Here is a 16,789-nt window from a genome sequence, read left to right as displayed (position 1 = left end):
TTTTGATCCACTGGTATCCATGTAATAACCTTTTTCTTCAAAAACAAGATGGCACTGAAATATGTGATTGGAAATAAGGCTGTGCTGTGTTTACCAACAAGTGTAAGTAAATTGCTTAGAGTGAACTGTCATGATTGTTTTTGCTTTGTTACTTATGCAGCCTGGAAAACTGAACTCACCATCTTAAATTATTTAAAGAAACCCCATTCTTTTTGCTCTATTTTGAACCTATTAGGATAAATATATTTTTTCAGCATAAAGATGAGTGGCTTTTTTGGATACTGTAACATGCTTCATTTTGTGTATTTCTGACTTGTTCTGTGTGTTCCAAACCACTTTTTAAGAGCATTGGCCTCTTTCTGCATTTGTAAACCCTGAATACTTTCAGACTGCCTCTGGTCTGAAGTAAGAATAGCTGACAGTTCTTTTTATCTTGTCCATTTTTAAAAATTCTTTAATCTTAATGACTAGCTCAAGATCTGTGAGCATAGAGAAGGGAATAGCTTAGCTAGTGAGGTTTTTTCTTTTCCAGCCCCTTACTGTTGAGAACATAATGAGTAGAACTTGAAGAAACCTCACTCTTTGGTATTAGTTTCAGTTTTTGGTAGGGTTAAAGGTTGCTTTTCTTGATACCTGCAGTTACTTTTTGCTCTTTCTAATTTACAGGCACGTATCTTATTGTAATAACAAAAAAGAAAAAAGTAGGTGAAATTTTCAGTCATGCAATCTGGAAAGCAACAGACTTTGACATCCTCTCCTACAAAAAAACCATGCTGCACTTAACTGATATACAGGTAGGTTACTGATTAGGGGAATGTTATCTAAATGTCCATTACCATGAGACCTAATCCACTGGAACTAGGCAAAGCTTTAAAAAAAGCTCTTTGGACTGTACTTTTTTTTTCTCCAATTTGTTCAGGCTGCTATAATTGCAATATTGAGTATAGATGTATATAATGTTAGGTCATTCAAGATAACAAGACTGGCACTGTGCATCTTGATTCCCAGAGTTTGAGCTCCATTATTTCTCTTAAGGATGGTACTGTGTAAGGTGGAATGTGTTGCTGCATCTGTGTTCTTATTCCTGAATCTTATATTTTCTTTTCTCCTTTGAGTACCTTCGTGAAGGCTTTTCCTGCCATACTGCAGAGGTGTTTTGGTGCTGCTTTTCAAGAAGTTGTGCAAATGTAGCCTGTTACAAAGCTGCTCCCTGAGCAAGTCCATAAAATCACAATGCTCTTGCTGTTGTGGCTTTCTCACAGCTTTAGTATTCTGGTAGCCCCTATAATAAGCTGCTTAGATGTCATCTAATTGTGGTTTGCTTATTTTATGGAATTGCTCAATTATGTAATTACCCAGCAGGGAAAAGTTTTTTTTGTTGTTGTTGTTATTTGAGGGAGAGAAAGGGTAAAGATTGCTTGAAACAGATTTGTTGTGGATTGATAAAGAATAGATAAGGATGCCTAACAAATGGAGCTGAAAGGGAATCTGATGCAGTTTCAGAAAAAGAGGTTAATGAAAACTAGAAACAACACAAATTAGTTATTGGGGTAATCTTGACAGTAAACTATATACTTTCATTTGCATTGTTACCTTGTCTTGTTTTTTGACAGAATGGCTTTCAGGGGAGATAATGGCTTCTTTCTTGCTTGCAACTAATACTAGTTTAATCTCATGAACTCTTTATCTTGCAGAAGTACTGTTCTCCACTGCTCTTGCAGAATTAGGCAAGAGTTACCAGTGAACTGGTACCACAATTGCGATCTCGTGTTTTTCTTGCCTGGCAATCTCTGGATGTTGTGTGTTGCTAGAACACTAGCAAATTTTACCTGTTCAATAAAAACTAATGGTAGCTGAAGAATAAGATGTTTTGATAGCAATGAGACATCATCTGTCTTTTTTTCTCCTCTAAACAGTTGCAAGACAATAAAGTATTTTTATCAATGCTTAGTCATGTCTTGAGTGTGGATGGATTTTATTTCTCAACAACGTATGATCTAACACATACTCTGCAACGATTAGCCAACACCAGCCCAGAGTTCCAGGAAATGAGCCTGCTTGAGAGGGTAAGGATTTAATTTTGCTCAGTGTCTGTCTCTCAAACATTGCCAGTCAGTTCTGCATGGTTTAAATTCAGTTTATGCAATTGGTGCTTAAATGATGTCAGAACAAACAGTCACAAACTAAGGGAAACTTTGTATAAAAAGCTTAGGATGGTGATACTGCAATCAGTGGAAATTTCTGATCTGTAATGGTTCAGTACACAAGTTTTTAAGCATTGTGGCTTTTTATTTGAAACTGTTAGGGTTTGCAGCTGGGCTTACTAGTCCACCCTTAAGTCCCATAGCTGTTTAGCAACATGAAGTTCCAGAAATCTGTTTTGATGTGGTGTCAAACTTCTAGATCAGGCAGTTAGAATTACTTTCTGAATTCTGCTTTAAATGGTTTTTAAAAATGCAAAATTAAAACTTGCCTCTGATTTCAATATTGAACATTTCTAATTGCAGCAAGGAGCTAAGCAGAAAAATGGGAGAAGGCAAATAATGTCTTTGACTTAGAATCAGTAGAGGAAAAAAACTCCAAATTGGAATAAACAGCACTTTGAACTATTTTCCAGGCTAACGTGAAACAGAGCTGTGGGTTTTATAGTTGGTGGCACTAGGATGTTAGCATTCTATATAAACTATGCCTGTTCCTTATTTGATTAGTTTAATTTGCTGCTTTTGTCTTAAAGACAACAGAATCACATAGTAAATTTGGGAATTAGATGGTTAAAACATTTTCAGTGTAATTTCACATGTGGTTGCAGTATAAGAGCCTACTGAGCGAGTGGTGGCAATTTTGGGAATTGGAGATGCCCATCTACGAGGAGCTTGGTCTGTATTTGTGTGGGCATTTTGGCTTGAAATTTGTGGGTCTTTTTCAAAACAGTGTTGGTAGAAGCAAACAATCCCAGTAGAGGCAGTCAAAGCATACTGTCATGTTATTTCACTGTTTCTAGATGCTGCAAATAGGATTTGATGGGTTCTGGCATTTATTTGTATTTATTATTTCCTATTAGGCAAAGCACTATTCTAATGCTGAACTTGAATTAACCCTCATCCTCAGTGATTTATTGTCTGCCTCCCTCATCTTGAAGTTGAAATTTATGCCACTTCCCTTAAGCCTCCATGACATTCTGCAGCAAATGTCACTTTTGTGACTAATCTGGTGGCTTTCTGGAATGTGTTCAGCAACCTGCTTAAGACACTTTTGCAGTGAACTAGGAATAGGAAATACCCGGATTTGAAGAGGACTGTTTTTCTAGCAGTGTTTAAATACTTTTGTCTTTTAAGCTACAAGTATTGTTAAACATTTGATTTTCAGAATTGTTGATTATTGCATACTCCTTGCATGTTTACCTTTTGCCCATTTTAGGAGTGTTACTGTTCTTAAAATTTTGGATAAACTTCAAGTCTGATTTTCTTAGGACAAGGACTGGAATGTTCTGATGCTGCAAATCAGTGTTTCAGCATGCCTGAAATGTCAAGCAATACCTCTAAAGATTGGAGAAAACAATTTCTTTTAAATATTTTTATTTTATTTAAATTTCTGGTTGAGGTTGTGAATGGTACTGATGAAAGGAGGACATTCTACCTTGTGTACATCTGCTCACCTGAACTTGTGTAATACATGGATACTAACTTCCCTTTCTGTTGAATTAAACAGAAATGACAGTCTCTAAAAAGTATGTTGGCTTTTCTGCTGCAGGCAGATCCACGGTTTGTATGGAATGGACATCTTCTTAGAGAATTTGCTGCTCAACCAGAGGTAAGCACTTTGTAGTGATTAATATAATAGAGAACAAATATACTTTTACTGTAAGTGTACAATTTCTTGTAATTGTCTTTTTTCAGACAACCAGAATCCAGTATAATGTGGCTGTTCATCTTCTAGTTTAGCACAGCATGACAGTTCTGCTGTCAAACATCCAACTGTCGGTGTCCCCACCTGTAAAGCTGCCTCTTTGACAATGTCTGCATTTAAAGATACTACTGTTTATATGAGACAGTGTTCATATAAACCAAAGGAGACATTAGCCTGCACAGTGTATGCTTCTCGAGGTTTTTTGATGTTTAGTTCCTTATTTATCTGTAGGCATAGGCAAGCTATATGTGATGACTTTTTTTTCAAAGACTGGCTAGCTGCTTTCTCCACCAGTGCAGTTTAAACTCCCTTTGCCTTGGGAAAAGGTCATAAAGCTGGTAATTAAAAGACTGACAGTTTGTTTCAAATTGAGTAGCAAAGTGTAACCTCTGAAGTCCCTTAGTCCAGCAATCTGAAGTGCCTGACTATGAGCCACAATTACAGTGCCTCTGTAGCCAGACTGATCTGAGCTCCTTCCTACTAGAAACTTCAGATGTGTGTGAAACATCTGATTGCCTGCACTGCAGCAACCTTTTCTTTCCATTAGTGCTTCTCACTTATTGAAGTGAATGACGCACTGCTGCTATTTCTGTCTTGGTAACCTGTGGAGATCTGCGCTGTTCCAAAAGGCTGGACTGTGCAGTGCTTCTGGAATGTGAAGATGTGAATTAGTAAAGGGCTGTTGGCACATCCCTCCAGAATATGCACTGGGTATGTGGTTTGGTTAGTGCTAAGCAAACAAAGATTGGGAAATCAGGGAGAAGCTGTGGTGGGAACAGCAAGGCAAGCCAACTGTGGCTGTTTGGTGAAAACAGGTGTAGGAGGCAGAGCCCAGAAGCTGAAAAGGGAGAACTGATATGTGATGGGAAACTGTGACCTGATGTTGACTACAGGTAGCTTGCAGTAGTAAGTTTTAGGTAATGAGATGTGGTATTTTTCCTTCTAGTGTGGGAAAATTAAAAAAAAAACAAAACAAACAACCCAGTTATTCAAGAGTGGCAAGATGAAAAAAAAAAAAAACTGGAGCCAGCATTTCAAGTAATAATCACATAGAATTATTCCTTACTGAAGCCCTGTGTTATTTATTACTGTCTCTGCTTACATCCTGCTGTTGAGGCACGACAAATACCATATTAACAAGGTTTTCACAGTGTACTGCTTTATATCTGGCATGTTTGTAGAAGAGTAAATGCCATGTACAGAAGGACAAAGCAGCTTGGTTGTTCTTTGTTTTGTTTTCCCAAGGTCACTTAATTAGGATTAGGCTTTTTACTTTTTTCCCAGCTGCTAAAAGGGTTACATGAATACATGAAATAATATTTCTTTGGACTTTTTTCACAAAGAATTACTCCACCCTAAACAAAAAATAAAAGAATAAGAAGCACATAAAACTATTTAAAAAAAAACCCTCCACAGACAAAGTATAGTCACTCGCTTGCCTTTTTTTGCCAGTCAGTGTTTATTTTTAACATGCATTGTGTGTGTTTCAGATCCATAGGTTTGCTACCCCTGTGATGCATGGATGTATCCTTTTCTGTGGTAAAGCTGACTGCTAAATGTGGTAGTCCTGACTGCAGGATGGTGCCTGATGCAGCTCCTCTGCTGGCTGTTGGCAACTATATCATGGAACACAGTGTTGGAATCAAGTTGTTCAGATATGAGCATCACATTGTTCAACAGCCCACTCATATGTTAACTCACTTAAATATTCTGCTTTTAAGGCTTAATGTATTTAAGGCATGATTTGCATAACTATCTTGCAATGGGATTGAAGGTAAAGATGGGTATGGGAAATGCTCTCACATCATTCTTAAACACTTTTTATCTTGCTGTGAGGGTGCCTTCACTGAACATTTACTTTGGATTTAAAATGAGGGAGAACAGTTTTGAATTGAAGGAGTGCTTTATGGATGTTCCTGTTGATGAATAAAAGAATAAGGAGTTCTACTGGAGGCTCCTGGAACACATTTCCTAGCCAGCTGCTTTTCCTGCACCAACGCTTTGGGTAACAGCCTCCTTAGCAAAGCAGTCATGAGTTTATTTTTGAGCAGGGATGTATGCTGTGAGTAAGCCTAATGCTTCCTGGAGGCAGTGTTCCTCCTCCAGTGTGGGATCCACAGTAAGTGCCAGGTGCTCCTGGACTGGCAGCATGAAAAGGACTGGCAAGACTGGACAGAGCAGCTCATGCCACGTTCATTGTCCTTAGGTCTGTCATTGCAAAGGCCCCTCAGGTGTGTACAGGGAACAGCTTCCAGACTGGATGGGTTGTTCTGGGAGGACTGTTAGCAGCTGGCAGATCTCCAGCCCTTCTTTCCTGTGACTTCATTCTATGGAAAATGTCATGGGAGTAGGTGGAAAGGAAAGGAAGGACAGTAAAAAGGAATTGTCAGAACAATCCAGTCCTTACTCTTCAAGTCCTGGGTAGAAGAGCCTGGGGTGGACTGCAATTAGCAATTGTCAGACTGCAATTAACACCTTCCTCTGGCCTATTTTCACTATATAAATTATTACTGTAAGTAATGATTTGTTGTGGTTCTAATACTAGCCAAACACCTTGGAGAAACCAGGAACTAAAACTGGGTTTTTAGTGATGAAAATGCTAGAAGACCCTTAAGTACAACTGTTGCAGGACCACTAACAGTTATTTCAGTAAAATCAAAGATTCTTTCCCCCAGACCCCCATGTGAACCTAAATATATTTTGTTCAGCTACCTGGACCAGGGTTCTAGTTGTGAAGTGATGAGAAATAATGGACTTTATTGGGTAATTGAGACTTTGATCACCCAAAGGCTAAACTACATTTAATATTTCCCTTGCTACTCCAAAAAAACAGCCTTCTGTTGAACAATAAATGTCTTTTTTTGTGTGTTTAGTAGTCAGTAAGCAAGTTGCAATTTAATTTAGGAGAGATTGCAGGCAGAAAATGGGCTGACTATTGCTAAGCAGCTAAGTTCAGAGGTAGCCTTTCTTTGCAGGAAACTGTTGGCTGTACAAATGTTGGATTAAGGGCTCTAGGGCCTGGCAGTAAATTGCCAGGAAAGAAGAAGACTAAGTCTTTCTCAGTTGAACTTGCAAATTGTGAGAGCATCTTGGATTATGTAGGGCAATTTTGTATTTTTTTAACTTTTAACAAGCAGTATAAGAACAGGTGCATAGAAATCAAATGTTTTATGTATGTAGTTATTGTTCTGTTTAACATAGCTTGGGTGTGTGACACAGCTGCTATTTGTCCCAATTGAATCATAAATGCAGAATCATTGTGAAATATGCTATTTTAAAACAAAGATCTTGTTTACTTCATCAGTTTTAGGACAAAGTATCTAGATTCCTTAAAGAATAAATAAACTGCAGTATGCTAATACTGCATCTTACATAAATTGACCATTTTTATCTTTGCTTGCTTTGAAGTTGTGGGTTTCAGTTTTTAGGGGCAAAGGATGGAATCCTATGAATCTGCTTGGAGAAGTTATATAAATGCTGGTTTCTTCTAGACTTGGTAGTTTACTGTAGTCCAAATAAAGGCAATTATAAGCAGCAGAGAATAAGACACTCAAACTGAAACTTGTTGTCAATGGCTGCTGTTTGTTGCTGAATCCCAGATTATGGTGTATCTGCCACTTCGGGCATCCAGCTTGAGCAGGAAAGCTTTCTCATGTAAGAAGCTCCCACTGGAGGCTTGGTAGATGCTGTTTTTCTTGGCATGGGTTTGAAAGACATTCTTCATAGTTCTGGTATCTGTGAATGTGGTATGTTGCACTGAGAGGTGCAAGGTGTAACAGCCCAAGGTATTTACCAAAAGCCTTAAAAAGTCTTTGAGTAGTATTTCTTGTTAAAAGCAATAGGGGCAAGAAACTTAAAGTACCCATAATTTAAAGATAAATGGGTAAAGAATAGAACTTCAGAAGTCAGTCCATTTAATGATATATATAGGGCCGTAGGACCCATTTGATGTTCTTTAGAGTCACAGTTTTTCAAAATCACAGGACTTTCAATGTGTATTCATCAGTGACATTGCCTATTGCCTGTCTTTTTGTAATGCACATACCAATCCTAATGTTGCTCCCAAATTTAATGTTCAACTGACTGGTATGAGAAGTTTTTAAAAGTTTTTTTCTGAATGTGGTCACTTGGCTCCTTGATGTTTCTTACCTCTTGATGTATATAAAAATATCCTAATGAAAATTTAGGGGTTTTCCTTAGTGTTATTCATCAGTTATCACTATGCACTCTTGTTCTATTAATGGCAAGTGTTTTGAGTGGCTGCTTGTTTCCAGAAGAAGCTGTTTCAGGGCTGGTGTACGCTACTATGTAAGAGGTAAAATAGCAAATTGATCTATTTTTAAAATTCAACTTCCCCTTATACAGATTCCCTATATTCCTGTGTATATATATATACACACACACATATAATCTTACCTTTAAGAGTAATTGTTGTATAATGCCTTAAATTCTTGTAATAGTTTTTCTCAAGCCCTTGCTCCAAAAAAAATATTAGGAATCTTTATGATGTACTGAAGCATGTTCTTATTTATTAAAACTAACTCTTCTTTATTCTTCCTGGGGATAACTGGAAAAGTTTTGGAGGGGTTTTTAATGTTTTGCTGGTTTTATTTGAGTTAAATGCAAGTCTGTAATAGTTGAATCTACTGCTGGGCCAAAAGGACTAAGTGCATTGTTGGTGCTAGCAGGGGAGACCTGTATAGTGATGTACTCTTAATTTTTTGAAATCGAAAAGTGACCAAGGAAACAGGTGTAAATCATTTTCTGTTCTTAATCCCAACATAGATACTTTTGAAGAAATTGGTCAGTGTCTGCAGTACCATTGCTACTGAACTGTGAATATTTCAGTTCCAAATGACTTATTTTGTTTTAAACTACTCAGTTTCTGAGACTAGAAGTATAAAAATGTGTTAAGCACAACTGCTTCTTAACTTCAATTTAGTACAGATAATGCTAAGCTTTGGTATGTTTAAGTTACTATCTTCAGGAAGCTGTCTGGTATTTTCATGCTTTCTGTGAGTGCTTACAAGGGGGGGGTTGGGAAGCCTTTTTGCTGACACTGTCACTGTTCTGCATCTGGTTAACAAGGTCTTTCATACATAGGTATTGATTCAGAAGGACACGCTGCTAACTTTGTTGAAACAGAACAAGTTGTACATTACAGGGGGAGCAAAGCATCATTTGTTCAGGTAAAGTCAGAGCAAGGAACTGCTTACTGACTTAAGATGCATATATAGCTATAGCTTTGTTGCTAAATATAGATAATGTAAAATGTACATGCAGACAAATAAAAAAAAACAGACCAGTCTGCTTTATTTTCAAATGGTGATTGGATAAGTTTTGTTGTTTAAAACTGTTTGCATTCTTTTGCAGACCCGTGGATCAATTCCTTTTTTCTGGTCTCAAAGACCAAACCTCAAGTACAAACCAAAGCCACAGATCAGCAAATCAGTAAATCATGTATGTGAGTGTTTTCTGTGTCTTGGGGTTTTAATGTATTTCTGGGCTCATGTTTGTGTGAAAGGGTAACAAACTAATCAGAAGAATTAAATATCATCAGTACTAGATTGAGCTTTAGCTTTAAAAAGTAGTCGCAAGAAGCCTTGTGCTGTTAAGATGAGTTCAGAGCCTGAAAAAAAATCTAGACATTAATGGGAGTAGTTTTTTTAGTTGTTTTTTTTTTTTAACCAGTTTCAGTAGCTGTGTTATCTGTGGCTTATTTAATAAGGAGAGCTGAATGGACTGGAGAGATAAAAGGAAAGTAGAAATCTATTAGCACTATAGAGAACATCAAACAGTTACAAAATTACCTATGCTGTATGATCAAAGAGATGATTATAGAGATTTCTTGTAAGTAACAGATCTTAATAGTAGTGTACATATGTTAACACATTTCCTTTTTCTTCTAGATGGATGGCTTCCAAAGACATTTTGACTCTCAAATAATAAGCTATGGAAAGCAGATGATTGTCAACTTGGTATGTTTTCATTTTTGCTTTGTGAAAAAGCTGCTGTTGTTTTAAAGAGGCTTTTGAGTAATACTGTCTTTTTTATCATTCCATCAGGTTAACCAAAAAGGTTCAGAGAAGCCTCTTGAGCAAACATTTGCAAAAATGGTAAACAGCATGGCAAATGGAATGGTCAGGTACATGTGAAGTGAGATTATACATTCTGTACTGAAAGTTGAGCAATGCCTCTGAGACTCACAGAGGGATCAGTTCTTCAGTGGCCTTTACCAACTGTCTGATTTAGTTTGAGTTTTATGGAGTAACTTGGATATGACCAATGCCTCCTGCTCAGAGTTTGCATTCTAAGCAGAAGTGAGACTGTGAGTCAAATGTGGGACAAAGAGGAGACAGACAAGATGAAGGGGAGCTCAGAGGCAATGGTAATGCCAGTATTGAAGTAATACTGTGCTATGAGAACTGTGGATCTCTGCATTTTAGAAAAAAAGTATTGCCCTGTAGAACTAGCTTCAGGCTAAAGGGCTTGGTTACATTGCTGACTTAAGAAAGTGCTAAGTGTAAGCAAAGCAGTATTGACATAAAGGAGGAAACAGTAAGGGGAACATATAATTTAAATGTCTGAACCTCAGTGTAGCAAGGGGCTGAGAGAATGGGTTTAAATTACAAGAGAAATTCCATCTCTTTGTGGGAATTTTCAGTGCAGTACACAATTTTACAACCTGCCTTTTCTTGCTTTCATGAACTTCTAGAGGGAGGGCTGGCATCCAGCTCCCACTAATACCTACATCTAATCCTTTCTTTGAAATTCCTCTATACTGTTACTGTAACTCATGCATGCATGTCAAAAGACAAAATTCTATCTGCAAGCAAAAAGGCATCCTGTTTTAATAAGAATTAACTTCTGTCTAAGCAAGGAAACTAAGCAAGGAAACTTCTGTCTAAGTAAGGAATTGTAGAGAATAATCAAGACGCCCTTAAATTCTGGTGTACTTTGAATTTTTTCCAAGCTTTTTTCTGCTTGTATAGTGCTCTGCTGCTGCCTTCACCATACTTGTAGATGGTGAGGGTACTTATATATGTCTGTCTCACTTCTGTGTGCTTCACTGACTACCCTCAGGGGCATGTTTTTGTGTTACTAGTGTGTAGGTGTGGATCTTTCTTTCTTTATTAAAAAAGACCCCTTCTAAGGTGAACTCTTTCCTCACTCTCATACCTGGACTGGTATTGATACCTTAGCTGTACAAAGTTTGTGGAATTTTGTGCATCTTTGCTATAAAACATGTGGTGGAAACAAAGATGTAAAATTCTGTTGGGGTGTGTTTTAATGATGGTGCGTGTTCTGTATGTGTTAAAAAGTGGTGCTTGTCAGCCCCATTTTTAATGCTGCCAAAATCCTTTTCTGATAATCAGTTTTGATGGTGTTTACCTGACAGAATAAGATGTGAGTCTTCAGAGTGTATGTATGCCATCTTTCTTCACACAACTGTCTTAAACTTGTGAACAACTTTTGGATTCTGAATACGTGAGGGGAGGAATGTGATGCCTAGCAAACACACGTGTGCAAATGTTGAATCAGGCATTGTTCCTCTTGGAGTGCTTCTTTAAACAGCTACTGACTTTGAACAAGATTTTACCTTTCTTCTGACAGCATTTTATCTGTAAGGAGAATGTTTGTCAGGTTTCTAGAGTTACCACAGGAATTATGCTGCATACCAGCAAAGAATGTTGCATTTCCATACCTGTGTCTCTTTCAAAGTGAAATGAAGTTCCCAGAACAGTTGATTGGAAGAGAGGAGGGCAGAAGAATCCTGGCAGGGAAGAGAGTCATATCCCTTCTGTACTTTTTACTGGTGGAAAATTACTAACCACAACACAGAATGAACGTCTTGGAACTGAATGTGTGCCTCCCCAGACTAATGGCATCTTGTAAAGAAATGTAAATGCTCACACCATGCACACCCAGAGGGCAGCCTCAGGAAGATGATTATTGAGCACGGAGAACATCCAGTGCTGGGGGCCATCTCTGAATTAAAACAAATCCTCTGTCACTACCTCTGGTTATATAGAATCAGCCCATTTGTATGGGGTTTTGATACCTGAACTGCAGTACATCTGTAATCTAAAGTTGCCTCTCTCTCTCTGAACAGATACATAGCATTTGACTTCCATAAAGAGTGCAGTCGTATGAGGTGGGATCGACTTCAGATTTTGATGGATCAACTGGCAGAACAGCAAGATGAATTTAGGTAAGAAGGCTCTGCCATTCTTTTTACTTCTGGTCTGTTAAAATAAGACCACTTTATCATAATTTCTATTGTCTTGTCTTAAGACATACAAAACAGACCCATAATCTTCTATAAAGGAGGTGTATTAGTATTTTCATATCTAATCTCCTGTTGATATCATGTGCAAGGTTACAGATCTTGTGGTGAGTAAGCTGTAGAGCCTTTCTTTTATGTCCTGATAAAATGGTTCTGAGACTTGTAGCAATGCTGTGTTGTGACTCAAGCTGCCTTTGTAGCATTTAATTTCTTTTTCTAACCTTTTAACCCGAAGCTATAAAAATTATTTAATTAAATTGATTTTAGTAATTCAATTAAAATTGTGAAAATAAGTCTCCTTAATTTGTTTTTTCATCCAAGAGTAATTCCCTGTCTTGTTGACAGCAAATTGTTCTGCTACTCAGTGTCAAACCCTTAGTGTTCCTTCCGTGGGCACCTGTTCAGTTCTAAAAAGTGCTACCTCTAGTATACATGGTTCATGGCACCAAACCTTGGCACTGGCACTGATTCTTAGCCCTTGCTAGCATAAGTAGCCCACAAGGAAACAAATTCTCATCTTGCTTTAGTCATAAAAGTAGACTAAATGTCCAAATCAACTTAAATCTTTCAGTCCCACAAGTAGGTTGTTCCAAGCACTTCTTGCTCGTTGCTACTTGTAGGCGTGCATATTGTTAGGGAAACAGTTTAGTTACTCTGCTTCTCTGATTGCTTCCTTCCTGTTCCTGAAATCTTGTGCCTAAAACACTAAGCAGATCAGCTTAAACATTACAAAATTGGCAGTGGTATATTATATTCTAAAAAAAAAAGTGGCAAGCTATGGACTAGAACAGGAGATGCATTAATGAAATGGTAATAGTGTAAGTTAACCACACAGTGAATATTCTCTGTCCACCACCAAAGTAGAAAGTGTAGAAAACAGACTAAAAAAATGTAGATCTGAAAAATAATTCTTTAAGCCTCAAATAAAGAGAAATAAGCATGTAGATTTCTTAGAGAGCAAGGATCCTTTATTCGTAGGATGAATACTGAATCACATATTTTTTAATGTTGCCTGCCATTACAAAAGAACCAGATTTCTTTTGAAATGAAGAGATTTAAAAAAAAACAAACCAACTTGTGTCACTAAAACAAGATACAAAAATGAATGCTCTTGTTTAGGTTGGATGTACCTTGCCTTGCTTTGTTTCATCTAGAGTGACTGTTGCTTGAATAGTAACAGAAAAGTCTGATTTCTGATATTCTTAGAAAATAGTTCTGCAACCCTGAGGGAGGTAAACATATTTTTATGGAAGTAAACCATTGTTTTCTGCATATTGAGTCCAGTTGTGAAAGGCCTGCCAGAAAGGAGAGCTCTGTGTGGGGGGTGTTTGGGGGGCTTTCGTTTGTTTGTTAATTTTTTTAGAGCAATTGTAGGACATGCAGCACTGAAACTGTTGTCTGATGCAGAGATGTCTGCTTTTCAACTGTACTAATTGTCCTAATATCAGTTCTAGATAAAGCTTGGTGGGAAAAGGGGGTAAATGAAGATCTCATTCCTCCTGTAATCATGCAACAATGTAAACCATGGTTTAACAAAGCTGGTTCTTCAAGAATGACAAAAATGGGTCTTGTTAACACAAGACTGAGTGAAGTAAATGCCTAGGCTTCTAAGGGGCTTGATTTTTTTTTATTTTTTTTTTAATACTGCACGATTCCAATACTTTGTAATCTTAAAATGCTGTACAATTACAGTGGATAATGTACTGGTACACATTGAGAGTTCATAATGAAGGCAATGGAATAACTTAATCTACAGATTCAGTATCTGTAGGTTATCTGGAAATCTTAAGGAAAGTAAGCTTAATGCTGTAAAAGGAAAAGTGTAGTTTTGTCCCATTTGCACATCAAACTGATAAAGTGATCAGTATGGTTTTTGAGTTCAGTTTTCTGAATGCTTGCTTGCAAGTCAGGATTTAAAATTAGTTGTTAGCTATTATTTAGAAAGACCTGCTTTAGCTAAGGAAAAAGATTGAGGTAACAATTAGCATATGCAGTTGCAAGAGGGAACAGCTGATTTATATAAGGGAAAGAAGAGAAGTGATAATAGATTTTCTCCCTGAAAAAGTGTGCCTAATGGCTTATATGACATCTTATGCAGTGGTGGCTGGATTGAGCCAGGTACATAAAATCTGGTTACTTCTGCTATTACACTCTTCTTTATATCTGTGGAGTTCAGACCTTAAAATAACTGGAGAAAAAAGTCTTTTTGCACCAGAAGCTGCCCTTCAATGGCAATAACTTGGTATTGCTGCTTGGCTGTCTATGATGAGTGACTGCTGCCCTGAGAGTAAGGGTTCATATATTGATGCTGTTTTCAGTGTGGGAGGGAAAGAATTTAGGAAGACATCAAAGACATGGCTAACAGCTCTTCGTATGTTCAAACAAATTTGTTACGGGTGCTAGAATATTCACTTCTGAAAATGTGTGGTTTGTATGGACTGCTATCTACCAATACTTAATGGATTATATGTCTTAGTTATTTTCTAGTTGATACCGATGGTAAAATTGTGACTCAGCAGGAAGGAATATTCCGCAGTAACTGCATGGACTGCCTGGACAGGACTAATGTGATCCAGAGCTTGTTAGCACGCCGATCCCTTCAAGCCCAGCTTCAGGTAAATATTCTTGTTTAACATCCTGGAAGTCTGTTTGGAATGGAAATGTAATGTTAGCACTTCAGTAGGAGCTTGCATACTTGAGTTATTATGCTACTGCCTTGAAATGCAACGGGCAGACTCTAGTTTAATGTTTCTAAAAGCAGATCCTGATTATTATTTCTTTTTTTGCAACCTCCTAGTAAGCTCCAATATACTTCTTGTTTTAGAGGCTAGGTGTTCTGCATGTTGGACAGAGAATTGAAGAGCAAGCAGACTTTGAGAAAATCTACAAAAATGGTAGGCTGTTCATGGAGTTCAAACCATGACTTGTATTGGAAAAAGATACCTAACTTCTTTAATATTTCTGAATGTTTTTCTATTCACAGCATGGGCTGATAATGCTAATGCTTGTGCCAAACAATATGCTGGAACTGGTGCCTTAAAGACAGATTACACAAGGCAAGTCAGCCTTTCTTGTTAAGGCAGTCTGGGTTTTGGGGCATGTTTGAGATTTTCTTTAAGTCTTCGTATCTGAGAAGGTTATTAATTTGGGGCTTTAAAGAGTTTTGCAATGGTTCAGCTGGTAAAAATGTCAGAACACATTCTACAGAAGAACACCATTCTTCACTGTGTTCATATGAATGGAGAAAAGGCTTTCTGGAAATAAAACCAGGACAACAGGCCTCTTCAAAGCACAGCTATGTTGTGGGATAGAGAGGAGAGTAATTCAACTTTGAAATGATGTTGAAATTATGTGTAGTATTAATACGCAGTCAGCACTAGAGAAATTTAAGTACAGGTATTCATTAAACATGGTACACACTCAATAAAATAACTAAATTTGACATTAAGAGATCTCTAAATTTAGGAAGATAAATATCTTTTGAAACTTCTTTTTGCAGAACTGGGAAGAGAACTCAGTGGGGCTTAATAATGGATGGATGGAACTCATTAATACGCTACTACAAAAATAACTTTTCTGATGGATTTAGACAAGTAAGTCAGGCTTTTAACCATTGGGAAATGTATTTGATAAACATTGCTGCGCATTTTAACTCCCAATTTCCATTTCTCATCCAGGATGCGATTGATCTCTTTCTTGGAAACTATTCAGTGGATGAAGTAGAACCTGCTAGTCCTCTACATGTCAAGAAAGATTGGAAGTTCTTAGCTGTGAGTATGGTGACTATGGAAAAACATATACAACCTTTCAGTCACTTGTTTCATATGACAAAGTAGAATTTGTCTATTTGGTAATGAAGCATCCCTATAATCTGGCTATGTTTCTATGATACCTGCTTATAGGACTAAACCCAGGCTGTTTCCTTGACAGAAAATGGAGTGTTCTTGAGGTATTGAAAACACTGCTGTTTGCACTTTTTAAAATCCTCTTTATCAAGTGGAAGGGGAGAAATTCTGTTAGTCACCATCAATCATGGCTTTCTTCTGCAGAAGAAATTTGTAAATATCTCTTCTCATACTTCAGGCAAAAGAACAGACTGTAACATTAAAAAGCACGTTGTTTTTCTTCCCCTTTTTGTTTTGTGAAATGGCATTTGGGAACATTATGGGTTTAATTGGCTGGTGAATTTTTTTTAACAAAACACAAACCTCAACCGTCCTTTTAATAGCTATTTAAGGTGTATTTTAATTCTTCACCTTGTTACTGAACACTCTTCTGAATTTTGGAACTATCCAAATTTAGTTGCACCTGACAGCATGTCAGTCAGCAACTAAAGCAACTGTATTGCTAAGCAAGTAAAGAGATTTGCAGTACAGCCCATCTGAAAGGAAATGAAGAAATACATGTGCTACTGCATCAAGTAATTATTCTATTTCTTTCCCCAGTTGCCTATTATTATGGTGGTTGCTTTCTCCATGTGCATTATTTGTTTGCTAATGGCTGGTAAGTCACTATTGAGTGAATTTCACAAAAACAGCTTTATGTGTGAGGACTTCCTATAACTGGTTACCACTAAGTACAAAATAGCTTCTCAGT

The 16,789-nt window shown here is 37.4% G+C and overlaps 1 protein-coding gene across 1 annotated transcript in view; it reads left to right on the top strand.

Moving 5' to 3' along the window:
* SACM1L (SAC1 like phosphatidylinositide phosphatase) overlaps window positions 1-16,789 on the top strand; it is a 31,563-nt gene that overhangs the window by 12,131 nt on the left and 2,643 nt on the right. The window contains exons 4-19 of the mRNA XM_071735855.1: window positions 667-794; window positions 1,917-2,066; window positions 3,751-3,810; window positions 5,397-5,430; window positions 8,120-8,221; window positions 9,010-9,095; window positions 9,280-9,366; window positions 9,816-9,884; window positions 9,972-10,051; window positions 12,020-12,118; window positions 14,670-14,808; window positions 15,018-15,087; window positions 15,177-15,249; window positions 15,693-15,786; window positions 15,871-15,963; window positions 16,639-16,696. Coding sequence (XP_071591956.1) covers window positions 667-794; window positions 1,917-2,066; window positions 3,751-3,810; window positions 5,397-5,430; window positions 8,120-8,221; window positions 9,010-9,095; window positions 9,280-9,366; window positions 9,816-9,884; window positions 9,972-10,051; window positions 12,020-12,118; window positions 14,670-14,808; window positions 15,018-15,087; window positions 15,177-15,249; window positions 15,693-15,786; window positions 15,871-15,963; window positions 16,639-16,696 — 1,422 coding nt within the window. The remainder of the gene's footprint in view (window positions 1-666; window positions 795-1,916; window positions 2,067-3,750; window positions 3,811-5,396; window positions 5,431-8,119; window positions 8,222-9,009; window positions 9,096-9,279; window positions 9,367-9,815; window positions 9,885-9,971; window positions 10,052-12,019; window positions 12,119-14,669; window positions 14,809-15,017; window positions 15,088-15,176; window positions 15,250-15,692; window positions 15,787-15,870; window positions 15,964-16,638; window positions 16,697-16,789) is intronic.

The sequence above is a fragment of the Heliangelus exortis genome, chromosome 2 (assembly GCF_036169615.1).
Source record: "Heliangelus exortis chromosome 2, bHelExo1.hap1, whole genome shotgun sequence".
Taxonomy (NCBI): domain Eukaryota; kingdom Metazoa; phylum Chordata; class Aves; order Apodiformes; family Trochilidae; genus Heliangelus; species Heliangelus exortis.
Note: the sequence above shows the minus strand (reverse complement) of the source record. Positions and strands in the feature narration are given on the sequence as shown.